The following is an 18,625-nucleotide window of genomic DNA, read 5'->3' on the forward strand; positions in this document are numbered from 1 at the left end:
GTGTGTGTGTGAGTGTGTGAGGAGCTTCACAAAAACAACAAAAACTGTTGGGAAAAAAAAACAAACAAAAAGAAAAGATGATGTATACAGATTTACACAGACATATATTAAGAAATATATAAAGTATAAAATACTACTATAAATAATAGCTTCATGTGTGTGTGTGTGTGTGTGTGTGTGTGTGTGTGTGTGTGTGTGTGTGTGTGTGTGTGTGAGTGTGTGTGTGTGTGTGTCAGGAGCTTCTCAAAAACAACAAAAACCGTTGAGAAAAAAAAAAAAAAACAATCCTCTGTGCTGGTCGGGAGTCGCCTCACCCTTTGGCTGGTGGGTGAGGCGGGTGGTGTCGGAGGCGGGTGGTGTCGGGGGATGGGCGAGGGGCAGGGAGGTTGGAATGGCACACACTGGGTCTCGAGCTCACTAAGGTAGGGGAGCAGTTCAGGGTCTGCTGTGGTGCTGGGTCTTCATTGGTTGGTTGTCTTGGTTGACGTCCATTCTCAGCTGCCCAGGAGAGCCAAAACCATAGAGGAGTCCTGACCTATTAACCAGAACCACCAGCGATGAGCAGTCCTCCATCCTTCTCATCTGGTCCGGTAGTCCTCCATCCTCCTCGTCTGGTCCTGTAGTCCTCCATCCTTCTCATCTGGTCCTGTAGTCCTCCATCCTCCTCGTCTGGTCCTGCAGTCCTCCATCCTTCTCGGCTGGTCCTGGAAGCTGAGCCGAGGTCTTCCACATGGTCTCTTCTTGTCGGGAGGCTGGTGCAGTGTGTTTAATCCTGAAGGTCTGCTCCTGAAATTATATTATAAACAATGGGATACTTTTTCTAGAAGGCTCCTATAATAAATACAATCACACATGTAAAGTTAACTTTTATGTCATTACTGGTACTGTAGTTTTAGGAGATTACATAGATTAGTCTCTGTAGGAGATTACTCACTCAGCCCACTGGTCCTGTAGTCCTCCATCCTTCTCGTCTGGTCCTGTAGTCCTCCATCCTCCTCATCTGGTCCGGTCGTCCTCCACATGGTCTCTTCTTGTTGGGAGGCTGGTGCAGTGTGTATCATGCTGAAGGTCTGCTGCTGCCATCAATACCTAAGTAAAAGAGACTTGGAGACTTTTCTTCATGTTAGTAATTATGACCGTACCTCTGTCAGGAACAGCCACCAACACCTAACTTAAAATAATAAAAAGACAGAGAGTGAGTAAAACAATCAATCTTTGAATCACTTGTAAATTAGACTTTCAGGAGACTTGTGTTACTGCTGTAATTAAATGTTAACTTACCTTTGTCTTATCGCCATCTACAATTTAAACACAGTCAATACTTAACACAACACACCTCACACTAATTGCTCCTGACGAGCTGGCTGTCGCCCTGCGTGGCTGACTCTGCCGTCGGTGTGTGAGTGTGTGTATGAATGGGTGAATGTCAGTCAACACTGTAGAGCACTTTGGATAAAAGCACTATATAAATGAGGACCATTTACCAAAGTGGTCCTCACTTATATAGTGCTTTTATCCAACGTGCTTTACCGTATTCATCACAATCAACATAAAGAGACATGAAGAACTTATCTTATCTATCTTAACTTATCTTATATATCTTAACTTATCTTATCTATCTTAACTTATCTTATCTATCTTAACTTATCTTATATATCTTAACTTATCTATCTTAACTTATCTTATCTATCTTAACTTATCTTATATATCTTAACTTATCTATCTTAACTTATCTTATATATCTTAACTTATCTTATCTATCTTAACTTATCTTATCTATCTTAACTTATCTTATACATCTTAACTTATCTATCTTAACTTATCTATCTTAACTTATCTATCTTAACTTATCTTATATATCTTAACTTATCTATCTTAACTTATCTTATATATCTTAACTTATCTATCTTAACTTATCTTATATATCTTAACTTATATATCTTAACTTATCTTATATATCTTAACTTATCATATATATCTTAACACAATAACAACAATAACCATTCACTGTGAACTTCCTTATGACTCGGAAGGTAAATTTTAAAAAGACAAAAAAAAAGAGAGACACGCTATATTGCCATGAAATCAGGTGTTCCAATCACTTCCATGGCCACAGGTGTGTAAGAGCAACACCTAGGCAAGCAGACTGTTTCTGTTTCCTCTCGGGAGCTCAGTGAATTCCAGCGTGGGACTGTGATAGGATGTGCAACAAGTCCAGTCAAGAAATGTCCTCGCTCCTGAATGTTCCACAGTCAACTGTCAGTGGGATAATAAAGTGGAAGTGATTAGGAACCACAGCAACTCAGCCAGGAAGTGGTAGGCCTAGAAGATCTTCTTCCTCTTCACACTTACCTGCCCGTCCTCTTCTCTGCTTCTCTTCGTGGACGAGCTGCAGCCTGAGGTGAAGGGAGCGGAATCTTCTGGCCCCTGAGGAACCAAGGATGGATCTTCTTCAGGAACGCCCAAACCAAGAGGTTGGGACATCAAGTCCTGAAATCCCTGCAAGAGGCTGAGAGGAAGGTCCTGCTGAGGTCTGAAGTCATCTTCCTCTTCATCGCTGTCCTCGGAGATCCTCTGCCTCTTCACACTTACCTGGCCGTCCTCTTCTCTGCTTCTCTTCGTGGACGAGCAGCAGCCTGAGGTGGAGGGAGCGGAATCTTCCGGTCTCTGAGGAACCAAGGATGGATCTTCTTCAGTTCGACTCACACCAGAAGGGAGGGAGACAGAAGGACAAGAGCGAAGGCCATCGGGAAACATCTCCTTACGAAATCCCTTCCAGACGCTAAGAGGAGTGAACTGCTGAAGTCTGAAATCATCGTCCTCGTCTTCATCCTCTTCATCGGAATCCTCAGAGCCGTAGCCAGAATCTTCGCTCGTCCATCCCTGGTCCTGAAAGTCCTCCTGCTCGCTGTCCTCATCTTCGGAGAAGTCTCCAAAACCATCCCCAGCCTGACTTACCTCATCCAAGAGACCATACTCACGTCCACCACGTCCACCACGTCCAGGGCAGCCGACGTCGCCAAAGGCACCAACTGAGGGAGAAGAAAATTCAAAATATGAGGATTTTTCATCGATTTAAACAAAGCAATAAAATTCTAAAAAAAAACAAAGAAAAACGTTTTGACTTCATACATATATAGTATGTATATATATATATAAGTATATTCAATATGTGGCTTAAAAAGAGTTTAAAAATCAATACATTTTTGTGATCGGAAACTAAATGAAAATATGAGGCTGTTTATTCCTCAGTTACTGAACAGAGATGAAAACAGCATTAAGATTAATTGAACCAATAATAATGATAGTAATAACAATTACTATTATTTTAGCCGTTTATATTAACATATTATGTATACATTATTATAATAACCCAATATAAAATATACCATTATTAATAACTGTAATATTAAATATAATACAATAACAACATGACTGCAATGATGTGTGTTGCTATTATTATTATTATTATTATTATTATTATTATTATTATTATTATTATTAATGATAATAATAATAAAAAGTAGTGGAAACATTAATGTTGTTGTTATAGCAATGTAATAACCTCAATAATACCATAAATATTATTATATTCATCAATAGTGATACGTTTGTGCAAAGACATGTATTCTGCACCAAAGAATAGTGAGGACTTGAGTTTGTGCGGACGAATCGATCAGTGGTTTCCGATCAATGTGTTAGTGGATGTTTTAGATGTCGCCTGTGCGTCATCACGCAGTGAAACGTAGCTTCTTTCATCCAAAATGACCACAGCGCCCTCTTCAGCCCAAAACTCATCATCACCACCCCGTTTGTCATTTGCAGGTCGCAGCGCGTGCAGGATACGGTGTCCTCGTGGAGGCGGCTCGTGTTCAACCCGGAGTGAATGTGTTGAAGAAGAGCAGATGTTTGGAGAAGAAGTGCAGCTTCAACATCCCAACAAAGGCACTCAGGGTCGAATCGAGCCCGGCTCCACTGCACCTGTACGCCGCGTCCTGACGTCGTGACGTTCGGCCGAACATTCCCATCGTTTCCATGGTGACCACGACTAATAATAATACTTTGGGCATTTTATGAAATATGAACCTGGCGCATCTTTTTTCACAAATCTCTATGTAAGATGTGGAAGTTTTGACGCCACACTTCCAACTACAACACTACACGGTTCTCCCGCCATATTAATAATATTACAAATAATCATTTTACACGGAGAAACCGTCGAGTGAGTGTCTGGTTTCACCAAATGAACTGTTCACCTTCAAACTCCAAAAGTTTCACTGATTTCTGGACTCGGGGCGATGTTTAAGGTTTTTAGGCTATGAATCAACAAGTATAACACTAAAATAAATAGAAAAGTTGTCTTACCGTCACTGCCGAGGTCAGAAACTAGGTCCAGGGGATCCTCCAGGATCCACGGATCCCAGTGGGCCATCGTCGTCGTCGTCGTCGTCGTCGTCAGCGGTCTCTTCCTCCAAACAGTAGCTCGTTGACTATCTACTACTACTACTTTGGTTTAACAATAAGATGTGTGATGTGTCGTCGTTAGTCGTCCTCAAGCGTTTGAAACTGTCCACAGTTTGGTCCAACTCTCTCAAGTCTTTCCAATTCGTGTCTAGTTCAAGTGCAGAAAGGGAAATCAAAATGGTGGACAGCGCTTTTATACCTGCTCTGACGGGTCATAGTTCTGTTTCCATGACAATCACTGAGCGCGTGCGTGCGTGTGTGCGTGCGCTTGAGCAAGTCCGAAGTATTTTTTTTTCTCATATCTCATATTTGTCAATTCTCCGTTCTCTTCTTCGATTGTACTGTCGTGTCATTCTTGTTATAGCCCACTACTGCCATCTTCTGGAGAGCTGTGATTTAGCAAAACCGTATTCGTCACGCTGTTAAAATAATCGCCTAACTCATTTTTTCAAGTTTTTCCGGAAACACAAAAAACGTCACCAAAAGTGTAATCCATATATGACATAGGCCATTATCTTAAAGGGGTAAAATCACGTGATCTGATCAACTGAGGATGTAGGCGATTTTACCATAGGTGGCCGGCGTCATGAGTAGATGATTTAGGCAAAAAAACAACAACAACAAAAAAAACAATGACATAGGCGATTATTTTAACAGTGTGACTACGATATGTAATGTAAAATGTTTTTTTTTTTTAAGATTTAGCTAGAAATAAACGCTAGGGTACTCAAATAAGAAGAAAAAAATGTAACTGTCTATATAAATTGTCTACATACAAGTCAAGTGTTCTGTAGGTTGTAAAACAATCAAATAGTACCAATAAATCTATACTAAATAGATATACACGGGCTGCATGATTACAGCACTTATGCAAACACATAACACACACACACACTCACATATATATATATATATATATACATATATATATATATATATATATATATATATATATATATATACATATATATACATATATATACATATATATTAGTGCTGTCAATCGAAAAAATTAACTAATTCATTGCACAATTTGCCGTGATTAATAACAATTAATTGCAATTAATCGCTTTCTTTCTTCTTAAGAATAAAGTATGTTATAATGGATATTTAAATGTAAAATGATGGAATTTATGTAGAATCAACACAAAGTATTTAAATTCAAATACTATTGTTAAATAGCAGCTTTTTTAACTTTAAGCACAGATTCTCTCATGTGAACTACAGATTTCCAAAGAAACCATCAAGGCCATCAAAATTAACTGTCAGCTTGAAAAAGGCATATTTCTTATATGCACTAACAGAACATTTCAAAAAGGTCCACAATAGAACATGCAAATATGGAAAAAAAGAACAAGGAAATATTCTGCTGTGAAGTCAGAATGCTAAATCCTTTTCACTCCATAGAACAACAAGTCAGCTTAGTCCTCCTTTACATTCAGGCCGTTACTGAGACAGACCAGTCTGTTTACATTGTCAGAGGACAAAGCAGCACACGCAAATATTTCATAATTAACGCAAAGATTAACGCGTTAATGTTGACAGCACTATATATATATATATATATATATATTTATGCACACACACACACACACACACAGCCAAATCTTTGAAAACAACATTTGGCTACCTAACACCACGGTAATAGGTAAATTCTGCAATGAACACTGACTAGGACGGCTGGGATCACCTCTAACTCTTCTTGGCACTTAGAAAGGAAGCATGTATGGAGAAGGAGTGTTAAGGAGTTTTATAGCCAGAGCAGGTCAAGTCCAACAGAAAGTCTTTCTGAATAGAATCACCAACACAACCTTTAAGTTCATTCTGGTTATAAGTGTTTCCCTGAGGAAATTAAAATCAAATAAATACAATTCACCCCTACAATTCCTTTTGATTATTTTCTCAAGACCTTTCTCATGGTACATTTATGGGAACATAATGTCGGAAACACAGCGGCTTGACCACAACGCTGCTGGTAGGCAACATCTCTGTCCACTGGTCAAGTGTCTCATTTACAGTCTGGTCAGAAACATGAACACCAGTATTCTGCTGGAGGTCATTTTGTAGGGCTCTGGCAGTGCTCCTCCTGTTCCTCCTCCACAAAGGAGCAGACACCGGTCCTGCTGCTGGCTTGATGCCCTTCCACGGTCCTGTCCAGCTCTCCTCGTGTGCTGGCCAGTCTCCTGGTATCTCATGCATGCTCTTGAGACTGTGCTGGGACACGAACCTTCTTGCAAACACATGCATTGATGGGCCTTCCTGGAGGAGCTGGACCACCTGTGCAACCTGATTGGGCTGCAGGGCCCACCTCATGCTTCAAGTATAGTGTCAAGGACACTAGCAGAACACAAAACTACAGCAAATCAGTCAGGAAAGATGAGGAGAGAGCAATAGTCTGTGGCCACCGCATGTAAATAAAAAATAATGTTTTAAATACACATTCACATCCACTCGTATCACAATATTATGAAATAACATTGTCCATTGGTTCAGAAAGATAAATACTTATACACAGTTGCAAGATAAAGATGGTCTTGTTCTGACAATATGAGAGGGCTGATGAAGAAAGTAATGGTTTCTGTGGTTCAGGTGTTCACGGTGTTGGCAGCAGCAAGCAGTGAGGCGAACAGAGAGTCTGGTCTTTGCTTCAGCACATCTGGAGAGTCTAATTCTGCCCCCTGTTGGACAGAACACTTACTGTAAGTCTAGGTTTATGACCACACAAACTTTATCTTGTGTGTTTGTGTATATTTGTTACCTCTCCGTTGTCCATGACCAGAATCCGATCTGCGTGCATCACAGTGTTGATACGATGCAATTTGACTGTTTTTGACCAACTCTACTTTGACTTTTTAACCTACTTAATTCTTTGACATAGAACTTGTATGACCTTTTTTTGACATATACTTTGAATATAATACTCTTCATGAATTATTTCAAAATTCTATACTTAATAACTAAACTTTTTTTAGACACAATACAATGACTTTATGAATTTATTTGACATATATTAATATCACTTTTTAATGGAATACTATGTAATGACTCTAATAAGACTTGTTTCATCATACTATATCACGACTTTGTTGTCCTGTAAAATAATTATTTTTTCACATTTTACACCATTGATTATTAAAGCCATATTATACTTTGACTCTTCTATAACATTTCTTGACAAAATATACTATGATTTTTTGTATTACTTTTATCATCATACTATACTATTACTTTTTTTCAATATGCTGACTTTTTGAGATGTACTATTCTGTGATTTGTTTCCCCACATACTACACAATGTCTATTTCATGAATATTTCACATACTACAACTTGTTTTAACATACTATGTATATGAATATGCATTTGTTATAGATTTTTCAATAATGCATACAAATGGTCTCCTTAATTTCTGAGCAGAGATGCAAAGAGGTTGTTCAGTTAAATTCAAAAAGATTTATTTGTCCCAGAGGTCAATAACAGGCACACACAGTAGCTGAACAATAATAAATGGTGACACAAAACAAAGCAAGCATGCAGTACAGATTGAGATGATGTATACAGATATTTACACAGACACATATAAAGAAATATATAAACTATAAATAATAAATAATAAAATAATCATAAATAGCTTCCTGTGTGTGTGTGTGTGTGTGTGTGTGTGTGTGTGTGTGTGTGTGTGAGGAGCTTCACAAAAACAAAAACTTTTGGGAAAAAAAACAAAACAAAAAGAAAAGATGATGTATACAGATTTACAGAGACATGTATAAAGAAATATATAAACGATAAATAATCATAAATAGCTTCCTGTGTGTGTGTGTGTGTGTGTGTGTGGTGTGTGTGTGTGTGTGTGTGTGTGTGTGTGTGTGTGTGAGAGTGAGAGTGAGAGGAACTTCACAAAAACAACGAAAACTGTTGGGAAAAAAAGAAAAAAAAAGAAAAGATGATGTATACAGATTTACACAGACATATATTAAGAAATATATAAACTATAAATAATCATAAATAGCTTCCTGTGTGTGCAACTGTTGAGAAAACAAAACAAACAAACAAACAACAACAAAAACAAAAACAATCCTCTGTGCTGGTCGGGAGCCGCCTCACCCTTTGGCTGGTGGGTGAGGCGGGTGTTGTCGGGGGATGGGCGAGGGGCAGGGAGGTTGGAATGGCACACACTGGGTCCCGGGCTCACTAAGGTAGGGGAGTAGTCCAGGGTCTGCTGTGGTGCTGGGTCTTCATTGGTTGATGTCTTGGTTGACGTCCTTCTCATCTGGTCCTGTAGTCCATCCTTCTCATCTGGTCCTGTAGTCCTCCATCCTCCTCGTCTGGTCCTGTAGTCCTCCATCCTCCTCATCTGGTCCTGCAGTCTTCCATCCTTCTCATCTGGTCCTGGAAGCTGAGCCGAGGTCTTCCACATGGTCTCGTCTGGTAGGGAGGCTGGTGCAGTGTGTTTAATCCTGAAGGTCTGCTCCTGAAATTATATTATAAACAATGGAATACTATTCTAGAAGGCTCCTATAATAAATACAATCACACATGTAAAATTAACTTTTATGTCATTACTGGTACTGCAGTTTTAGGAGATTACTCACTCAGCCCACTGGTCCTGTAGTCCTCCATCCTTTGCGTGGTCCTGTAGTCCTCCATCCTCCTCATTTGGTCCTGTAGTCCTCCATCCTTCTCGTCTGGTCCTGTGGTCCCCCATCCTCCTCATCTGGTCCTGTAGTACTCCATCCTCCTCATCTGGTCCTGTAGTCCTCCATCCTTCTCGTCTGGTCCTGTAGTCCTCCATCCTCCTCATCTGGTCCTGTAGTCCTCCATCCTCCTCATCTGGTCCGGTCGTCCTCCACATGGTCTCTTCTTGTTGGGAGGCTGGTGCAGTGTGTATCATCCTGAAGGTCTGCTGCTGCCATCAATACCTAAGTAAAAGAGACTTTGGAGACTTTTCTTCACGTTAGTAATTATGACCGTACCTCTGTCAGGAACAGCCACCAACACCTAACTTAAAAAAATAAAAAGACAGAGAGTGAGTAAAACAAACAATCTTTGAATCACTTGTAAATTAGACTTTCAGGAGACTTGTAATTGCTGTAATTAAATGTTAACTTACCTTTGTCTTATCGCCATCTACAATTTAAACACATACAATACTTAACACAAGACACCTCACACTAATTGCTCCTGACGAGCTGGCTGTCGCCCTGCGTGGCTGACTCTGCCGTCGGTGTGTGAGTGTGTGTATGAATGGGTGAATGTCAGTCAACACTGTAGAGCGCTTTGGATAAAAGCACTATATAAATGAGGACCATTTACCAAAGTGGTCTTCACTTATATAGTGCTTTTATCCAACGCGCTTTACCGTATTCATCAGAAACATAAAGAAACATGAAGAACTTATCTTATCTATCTTAACTTATCTTATATATCTTAACTTATCTTATATATCTTAACTTATCTATCTTAACTTATCTTATATATCTTAACTTATCTTATATATCTTAACTTATCATATATATCTTAACACAATAACAACAATAACCATTCATGGTGAACTTCCTTATGACTCAGAAGGTACATTTTAAAAAGACAAAAAAAAAAGAGAGACACGCTATATTGCCATGAAATCAGGTGTTCCAATCACTTCCATGGCCACAGGTGTGTAAAAGCAACACCTAGGCATGCAGACTGTTTCTGTTTCCTCTCGGGAGCTCAGTGAATTCCAGCGTGGGACTGTGATAGGATGTGCAACAAGTCCAGTCAAGAAATGTCCTCGCTCCTAAATGTTCCACAGTCAACAGTCAGTGGGATGATAACAAAGTGGAAGCGATTAGGAACCACAGCAACTCAGTCAGGAAGTGGTAGGCCTAGAAGATCCTCTTCCTCTTCACACTTACCTGCCCGTCCTCTTCTCTGCTTCTCTTCGTGGACGAGCTGCAGCCTGAGGTGGAGGGAGCGGAATCTTCTGGCCCCTGAGGAACCAAGGATGGATCTTCTTCAGGAACGCCCAAACCAAGAGGTTGGGACATCAAGTCCTGAAATCCCTGCAAGAGGCTGAGAGGAAGGTCCTGCTGAGGTCTGAAGTCATCTTCCTCTTCATCGCTGTCCACGGAGATCCTCTGCCTCTTCACACTTACCTGGCCGTCCTCTTCTCTGCTTCTCTTCGTGGACGAGCAGCAGCCTGAGGTGGAGGGAGCGGAATCTTCTGGGCTCTGAGGAACCAAGGATGGATCTTCTTCAGTTCGACTCACACCAGAAGGGAGGGAGACGGAAGGACAAGAGCGAAGGCCATCGGGAAACATCTCCTTACGAAATCCCTTCCAGACGCTAAGAGGAGTGAACTGCTGAAGTCTGAAATCATCATCCTCGTCTTCATCCTCTTCATCAGAATCCTCAGAGCCGTAGCCAGAATCTTCGCTCGTCCATCCCTGGTCCTGAAAGTCCTCCTGCTCGCTGTCCTCATCTTCGGAGAAGTCTCCAAAACCATCCCCAGCCTGACCTACCTCATCCACGAGACCATACTCACGTCCACCACGTCCACCACGTCCAGGGCAGCCGACGTCGCCGAAGGCACCAACTGAGGGGGAAGAAAATTCAAAATATGAGGATTTTTCATCGATTGAAACAAAGCAATACAATTCTAAAAAAAAACAAAGAAAACGTTTTGACTTCACACATATATAGTATAAGTATATTCAATATGTGGCTTAAAAAGAGTTTTTGTGATCGGAAACTAAATGATTGAAAATATGAGGCTGTTTATTCTTCAGTTACTGAACAGAGATGAAAACAGCATTAAGATTAATTAAACCAATAATAATGACAATATTAATAACAATTACTATTATTTTAGCTGTTTATATTAACATATTATGTATACATTATTATAATAACACAATATAAAATATGCCATTATTAATAACTATAATATTAAATATAATACAATAACAACATGACTGCAATGATAGTTTGTGTTGTCGTTATAATTATTAATGATAATAATAATAAAAAGTAGTGGAAACATTAATGTTGTTGTTATAGCAATGTAATAACCTCAATAATACCATAAATATGATTATAATCATCAATATTGATAAGTTTGCTCAAAGACATGTATTCTGCACCAAAGAATAGTGAGGACTTGAGTTTGTGCGGACGAATCGATCAGTGGTTTCCGATCAATGTGTTAGTGGATGTTTTAGACGTCGCCTGTGCGTCATCACGCAGTGAAACGTAGCTTCTTTCATCCAAAATGACCACAGCGCCCTCTTCAGCCCAAAACTCATCATCATCACCCCGTTTGTCATTTGCAGGTCGCAGCGCGTGCAGGATACGGTGTCCTCGTGGAGGCGGCTCGTGTTCAACCCGGAGTGAATGTGTTGAAGAAGAGCAGATGTTTGGAGAAGAAGTGCAGCTTCAACATCCCAACAAAGGCACTCAGGGTCGAATCGAGCCCGGCTCCACTGCACCTGTACGCCGCGTCCTGACGTCGTGACGTCCGGCCCGAACATTCCCATCGTTTCCATGGTGACCACGACTAATAATAATACTTTTGGTGCATTTTATGAAATATGAACATGGCGCATCTTTTTTTCACACATCTCTATGTAAGATGTGGAAGTTTTGACGCCACACTTCCAACTACAACACTACACGGTTCTCCCGCCGTATTAATAATATTACAAATAATCATTTTACAGGAGAAACCGTCGAGTGAGTGTCTGGTTTCACCAAATGAACTGTTCACCTTCAAACTCCAAAAGTTTCACTGATTTCTGGACTCGGGGCGATGTTTAAGGTTTTTAGGCTATGAATCAACAAATATAACACTAAAATAAATAGAAAAGTTGTCTTACCGTCACGGCCGAGGTCAGAAACTAGGTCCAGGGGATCCTCCAGGATCCACGGATCCCAGTGGGCCATCGTCGTCGTCGTCAGCGGTCTCTTCCTCCAAACAGTAGCTCGTTGACTATCTACTACTACTACTTTGGTTTAACAATAAGATGTGTGATGTGTCGTCGTTAGTCGTCCTCAAGCGTTTGAAACTGTCCACAGTTTGGTCCAACTCTCTCAGTCTTTCCAAGTCGTGTCTAGTTCAAGTGCAGAAAGGGAACTCAAAATGGTGGACAGCGCTTTTATACCTGCTCTGACGGGTCATAGTTCTGTTTCCATGACAATTACGGCGCGTGCGTGCGTGCGTGTGTGCGTGCGCTTGAGCAAGTCCGAAAGACAAGCATTTTTTTTCTCATATCTCATATTTTTCAAATGTTTGTTTCTCCGTTCTCTTCTTCGATTGTACTGTCGTGTCATTCTTGTTATAGCCCACTACCGCCATCTTCTGGAGAGCTGTAATTTAGCAAAACCGTATTCGTCGCGCTGTTAAAATAATCGCCTAACTCATTTTTTCAAGTTTTTCAGGAAACACAAAAAACGTCACCAAACGTGTAATCCATATATGACATAGGCCATTATCTTAAAGGGGTAAAATCACATGATCTGATCAACTGAGGATGTAGGCGATTTTACCAGAGGTGGCCGGCGTCATGAGTAGATGATTTAGGCAAAAAAAAAAAATGTTGCCAAAAAATGACAGAGGCGATTATTTTAACAGTGTGACTACGATATGTAATGTAAAATGTTTTTTTTTTTAAGATTTAGCTAGAAATAAACGCTAGGGTACTGAAATAAGAAGAAAAAAATTGAACTGTCTATATAAATTGTCTACATACAAGTCAAGTGTTCTGTAGGTTGTAAAACAATCAAATAGTACCAATAAATCTATACTAAATAGATATACATGGGCTGCATGATTACAGTACTTATGCAAACACATTACACACACACACACACACACACACACACACACACACACACACACAATCTATATATATAGGCCTATATATTAGTGCTGTCAATCGATTAAAAAAAAAACTAATTAATTGCACAATTTGCCGTGATTAATCGCAATTAATTGCTTTCTTTCTTCTGAAGAATAAAGTATGTTATAATGGATATTGCGTGCGTACGCTTGAGCAAGTCCGAAAGAGACATATTTTATCATAAGATATATGTCAAATGTATTTTCAGTTTTCTTGTATTGCTTCGTCATTTATTGTTAAGAAAACTGTGACAGGACATCAGACATTACTTGTGAATTTTGGCTCAACAGAATATTAATTAAAAAAAATTTAAAAAATCATGCAACTGGCCTGGACAAAATAGTTGGTTCCCCTAGAAAAGATTGGAAATAGGTCGTTTTCCCACTTATACCTGTGGGAGTTATTTTTCCCCCCCACTACAATCAAGATTGCACATATCTTACAAGTTGCAGCTGTTCAAACAGTATTTGGAAAGTCTCTTAGCCAACAGGGGCTAGCATATGCTAACTAGCTTTCTAACAACTAAGTTTAATACACATTTTCCAGCAAGATTTACCAAGAGTTTGCTTGAACCTGTCAAATAGAACATGCATATTTTTTGTGCTTCTTGTTTTAAAAAAAAAAACATGATGTACAGGAGCCAGAAAGCACCATGAAATGCACTGCTTTGCTTAGCATGGACTAACTTGTCCTGCTGAGGCCCTGCCACTGGTAAGTTCATTTTAATAGCTCTGGCGGCTGTTTGGTCTTAAATTATGTGTGTGTAAAATTGTCAATTTGAGCCATGTACTGGACTGTATTTAGCAAAACCAATAAATATTTCTGTCAACAGCTCTTGGTGGTTATTTTTTCGGTAATTTTTATTAATTAATTTATTTACTTCAATGACTTCAATAATTTATTTTTTTTATTCGAAAAAAAGTTTTTTGCAACTGTCATTAATTGTTTAGTCATATTCTTAGCTGCTCAACACCCAGCAGCAACTCGCCTCCAAACAAACATTTTGTCTAGATCTGCTGCTGACCAAATCTGCCTCACACTCCATTCTGTTGGCCTTGAAAGATAACAGATGCCCAATGTGCAGTGATGCATTAAAAATATTTCCTTTGTCTATTTACTTCTCTTAAGTTAGTGATACTTGTTCTGTCTACACCAATGTGGTCAGACTCCATCAATCTGTGAGTCTAGTGGCATGCATTTCCAGTTTTGTTTTCCTGGGTTCCCATCTCTCTCTATTTCAAGGAACAAGTGGCCTCAAGTCCAAAGAGCCACTATTCCTGAGACCACGTCAAAACTGGCTGGCGAAAAAGAGTGGGCCTCCCTAAGAGAAGACAGAGCCACGAACACACAAGTACACCGTCACTCACTCTTACATACAGTACAGTCTGCACACACAGAGAGAGGGAGTGACGTAAAGACATTCCTCACTACTTCTGTGGCGTCACAATCATGACAGTTGTCCTTTTCAGTCAGTAACTCACAAGCTGCTAAAGAATCATTTTCTTAAGTGCCCCCAGGCAGGCAGGCAGCCAGGCAGTCTGAGAACAATCCAAGTGCTTGCCCATATATCACTGTTCTCTTGCTTATTAGCATGGTTTTTATCTGAGCTCTGACCAAAAGTCACTCTAAAAACGACTCAGATTTGTGTGATAGCAAAGACAACCGACCCCATTTCCCATTTGGATATGATGCAGGGATGCATACCGCATTTTATTTATAGTTCTAGCTGCTATTCATAACATAACAAGTAACCAGACTGATCCTTTTTGTCAATGGTGAGAACACTCCATACTGTGTGATTCTGGTGCTGTATACAGTATAGAAATTTTATTGTGCAGTGAAATCAAGAGCATTTGCAGAGATTCAACATTTTTTTTCTCAACAACCAGGTGTTTTTTTTCATATCTGCTTGTGATGTACAGATGGTCGTGTTCCTGGAAGTGTAACAACAATATGGCAGAGAGTTAACAGATACTGCACATGCTGCACCTCTGCATTCTTCAATGGCCAAGAGACAAACCACTCATTCATTGTTAACATCCAGGTGCCTGGTGATTTGCACACCTCGACCACCACAGAGTGATCAATCCCTAAATGGTAAACATATTCTTGTATTTATATTGACTCCCCTAATCAGCACCCCAATGACACAGGAGGTCAAATATTTCATGCAGCATTCACAGCAGCTTTTCTCTTATTGATCAACCTCAGATTAAATGGCGGTTTTAGTGTAGCTCTGCAAAAAGCATGATTTGACACTAATGTGGGGAGTATGGTGCTCACTCTGGACGGTGCTAATGTGGACCCTTGTGTTTGCGAGTCTACTTAAATGCACTGGAAACAGTTACTTTGGAGAATAAGGATAATTATTCATTATTTCCCGTTCACTAGGAGACCATTACCCTGCCACTCACATATCTGTCCAGACCCAGCTCTCTTAATCTTTCCTCAGATGCGTTACTGCTGTTAATGGCTGGGCCCCTGAGTTGGGTCTGAGTGTAAATCAAATCTGAGAGAGAGGTCAATAACACAAGAGAATGCCATTTACATTACAGAGAGACAGGGATGAGAGAGAGGACGTGAAGAAGCTCACGCTTCCCAAGCAAGGACTTGACTGCTGCTTTAAAAGAGGCCTCATCATCTCCTCTCTCTGAGAGGCCGGAGCCTGGAGAAGATAAAAAATGAAGGGAGTGCACTCACCCATGAATGCAGCACAGCCTCCCTTACAGCTATTCACAATACACAATATGATATCTCATCCACTGTAGTGCTCATCACTCCATTCCTAACTCATTCATCAGTTCAGTGCATGGAAATCAGCCTGAACAAATACAGAATTCATGGTCATTTGCACGCTACTTTTCAGAGGTGTCAAGAGGTTCTACAGTAGAAGTGCAGTTACTTGTGTGGAAGTACTGATTCAACTTCTTCACTCAAGTACAAATGAAAAAGTACAGGCTCTGAAATGTACTCCAGATATAAAGTAAAAAGTATCACTTTGAAGGACAAAAATGTACTCAAGTATAAAGTAAAAAGTATCCCTATGATGGACATTTCTACTGGCGTATTGAGTCATATTAATAAGAGAAAACAAATACGGTAATCCCCTCAAATAAAGTAACAAGCCTGTTTTCAAAATGTAAGAAGTATCATGTACAGATATTGGTTTTAAAATGTAGGGAGTAAAAGTAAAAAGTTGTCAGAAAAATAAATACAGATACCTGAAAATTCTACTGAAGTACAGTAACAAAGTAGTTTGTACTTCATCACTTCCCACCTCTGCTACTTCTACAGGCAGTATTAATGGATGTAGGAAGAATTATGTTCAAAATGTAAAAAATATCAGGACTTCCCTGTTTTCTTCCCATTTTTCTTGTTCATTTGCCTCTGTCTCTTAAACCACAGTCACTCATCTAAATAAAGACGTTTACAGCACATTCCCCTGGACTCAACACATCAGTGTGACAAAAGTAAACATCTCTATTATTAGTCTGTGTATAATGGTAGGTCACTCAAAGGTCAAGCAGGTCAGTATGACTGGAAACATCAGTATCTGGGTAGAGTCTCGTAGATGAAAAACACTTTCTTTGGTTACTCGCAGAATAAGCCGGTTTACAGTATAGCACGGGGAACTCCTCACACAGGTTTATAAGAAGGCCCAGATTTACTGCTGTGGCCGTAAGCAGCAGGGGGGCCCACAGTCCCTGATTAAGCCTCACTGTGTTTGAGATTACCAGGCTAATCCTCTCAGCTCTGGTTATCAGGGTACTTTTAGAGCTGGCTGCAGAGGGCTCACTCTTCACCCTGGGACAGTATCATTTTGATTGACAGCAGTGTTGTCGGACTCCTCTCCTCGAGTCACCAGTGTGTCAATAAGGAACGATGTAAAGAGGTTTATTAATACCAGTTATTTTCCAGGGACTTCAGACAGTTCATTTTCACTCGTTTGCATTGGGGGAAGGGGAGACTTAGTAGTAAATACTGGAGAGTAGGTCAAAAAAATTCCAGTTGTCCTACATTATCAGTTTCTCGATGCCATAATCACATCACTGGCGTCACCAGCTGATTGGCTTACTGAAGCATTGACACCGTCACATAGTTAGAGAGCACACTGACTGAGCTGGATCTGGCCATCCAGTTTATTCTTAAAATGTCTTTATTGTAGTGGGGTTTTTTTTACCATAAGGGTTTCATGTAGAAGCTAAATTCCCATTAAAAATGCAGAAACACGTGTAATATAATGAGCCACTAGAGGGCACATTTGATTTGTTTTAGTTTCTATGCAGTATGTGTTAATGAACTGGTGCCATTCAGTAATTTGTGGGCCAGATATTGTATGGTAGTTATTAATTTGGAGATTAAGTTATACTTCAGGAACAGATTTAAGAACATGCACAAGCATGTTCGTGCAACACTAAGAGTAAACCATATTTATTTACACTATTATTGAAGATGCAAATAAACTTTGAAATGCATATTCTTTATTTATAAGACATTGTGGGAAATTCTTATAAAAGGTATATGATTTCATAGTTGATTGTATGATTTGCTGAGCTGATAGGCAGAACTTAAAATATGAACTCAACAATATTATTCAAGAAATGTCTCACTTTTTGCTGTTCCCACTTGTTATTATATATATATACATATATATATAATTGAGTGGATGATACCAAGAACAACCAAAAACCCCAAATGAGCGGTTTTACCCATTTAATCTCACTAGATGGCGATAGAGAACATACAATTAAGATTTGAATCTCGTTTTGATTCTATGTAACCTGCTTTCAATCATACCACAAAGTTTTGAACAGCTACAATTTACTTTTCACCTGAATTAAAACATCTGCAACCAACTTATTTCAAATAACTAATGATCACACCATAAATCAATTTTGACGTGCTGTTGGCTCTACAGCTAACTTAAAGTCACCTGATTTCATTCAGTCACAGACTTATCTTTCATTTCCTCTATGTTTTTACAAAGAATTGTTTATAGAAGAAGGGGGGATATCTAGCTCACCGGAATATCCAATTGTCATGCTAGTAGTAAGCACAGGGGGAACCAAACAAGTGCTAGTGAATATCCAGGACCCAGTTAGTTTGACTTGATACCATTTGCAGAATTTCAGATTTGATCCATTGTAGTGAATCTGTAAATGTGATAAAGTACAAATGTCTGCACTAGGGAACACGCAAAGCTAAAAGGCTAAGATGCACATCTGGACTATTCTCAGTGGGTCCTCTTGGTCCACCTCTCTTTGCTGTGTCTGTGACCCCATGTGAA

At 39.7% G+C, this 18,625-nt stretch overlaps 1 protein-coding gene across 2 annotated transcripts; it reads right to left on the reverse strand.

The window, feature by feature from the left end:
• Positions 1 to 9,189: 9,189 nt before the first annotated feature.
• Positions 9,190 to 12,526, reverse strand: LOC311014175 (uncharacterized protein). 2 transcript variants are annotated; one of them, XR_014597233.1, is made up of 3 exons: positions 12,316 to 12,526; positions 10,986 to 11,036; positions 9,190 to 9,381 (listed from the first exon to the last, which is right to left on the reverse strand). XR_014597233.1 is itself a non-coding variant. In XM_084010598.1 (2 exons), the coding sequence occupies exons 1-2, from the start codon at positions 12,380 to 12,382 to the stop codon at positions 10,327 to 10,329; spliced, it is 777 nt and encodes a 258-aa protein (XP_083866724.1). In that variant the 5' UTR covers positions 12,383 to 12,526; the 3' UTR covers positions 9,965 to 10,326. The 2 variants fall into 2 exon arrangements, 1 of the variants encoding a protein (XP_083866724.1); XM_084010598.1 differs by lacking the exon at positions 9,190 to 9,381 and having other exon boundaries at positions 9,965 to 11,036.
• Between the last annotated feature and the right edge of the window lie 6,099 nt (positions 12,527 to 18,625).

This window comes from Eutrigla gurnardus, assembly GCF_963514095.1.
Source record: "Eutrigla gurnardus genome assembly, chromosome: 1".
Lineage (NCBI taxonomy): Eukaryota > Metazoa > Chordata > Actinopteri > Perciformes > Triglidae > Eutrigla > Eutrigla gurnardus.

Bases quoted from the DNA above. Each gene is read 5' to 3' on its own strand.
- LOC311014175 (XM_084010598.1), bottom strand. From the start codon at position 12,382: ATGGCCCACTGGGATCCGTGGATCCTGGAGGATCCCCTGGACCTAGTT. The intron at 11,037-12,315 runs GTAAGACAACTT...CTTCCCCCTCAG, and splicing joins TTCTGACCTCGGCCGTGACG to TTGGTGCCTTCGGCGACGTC.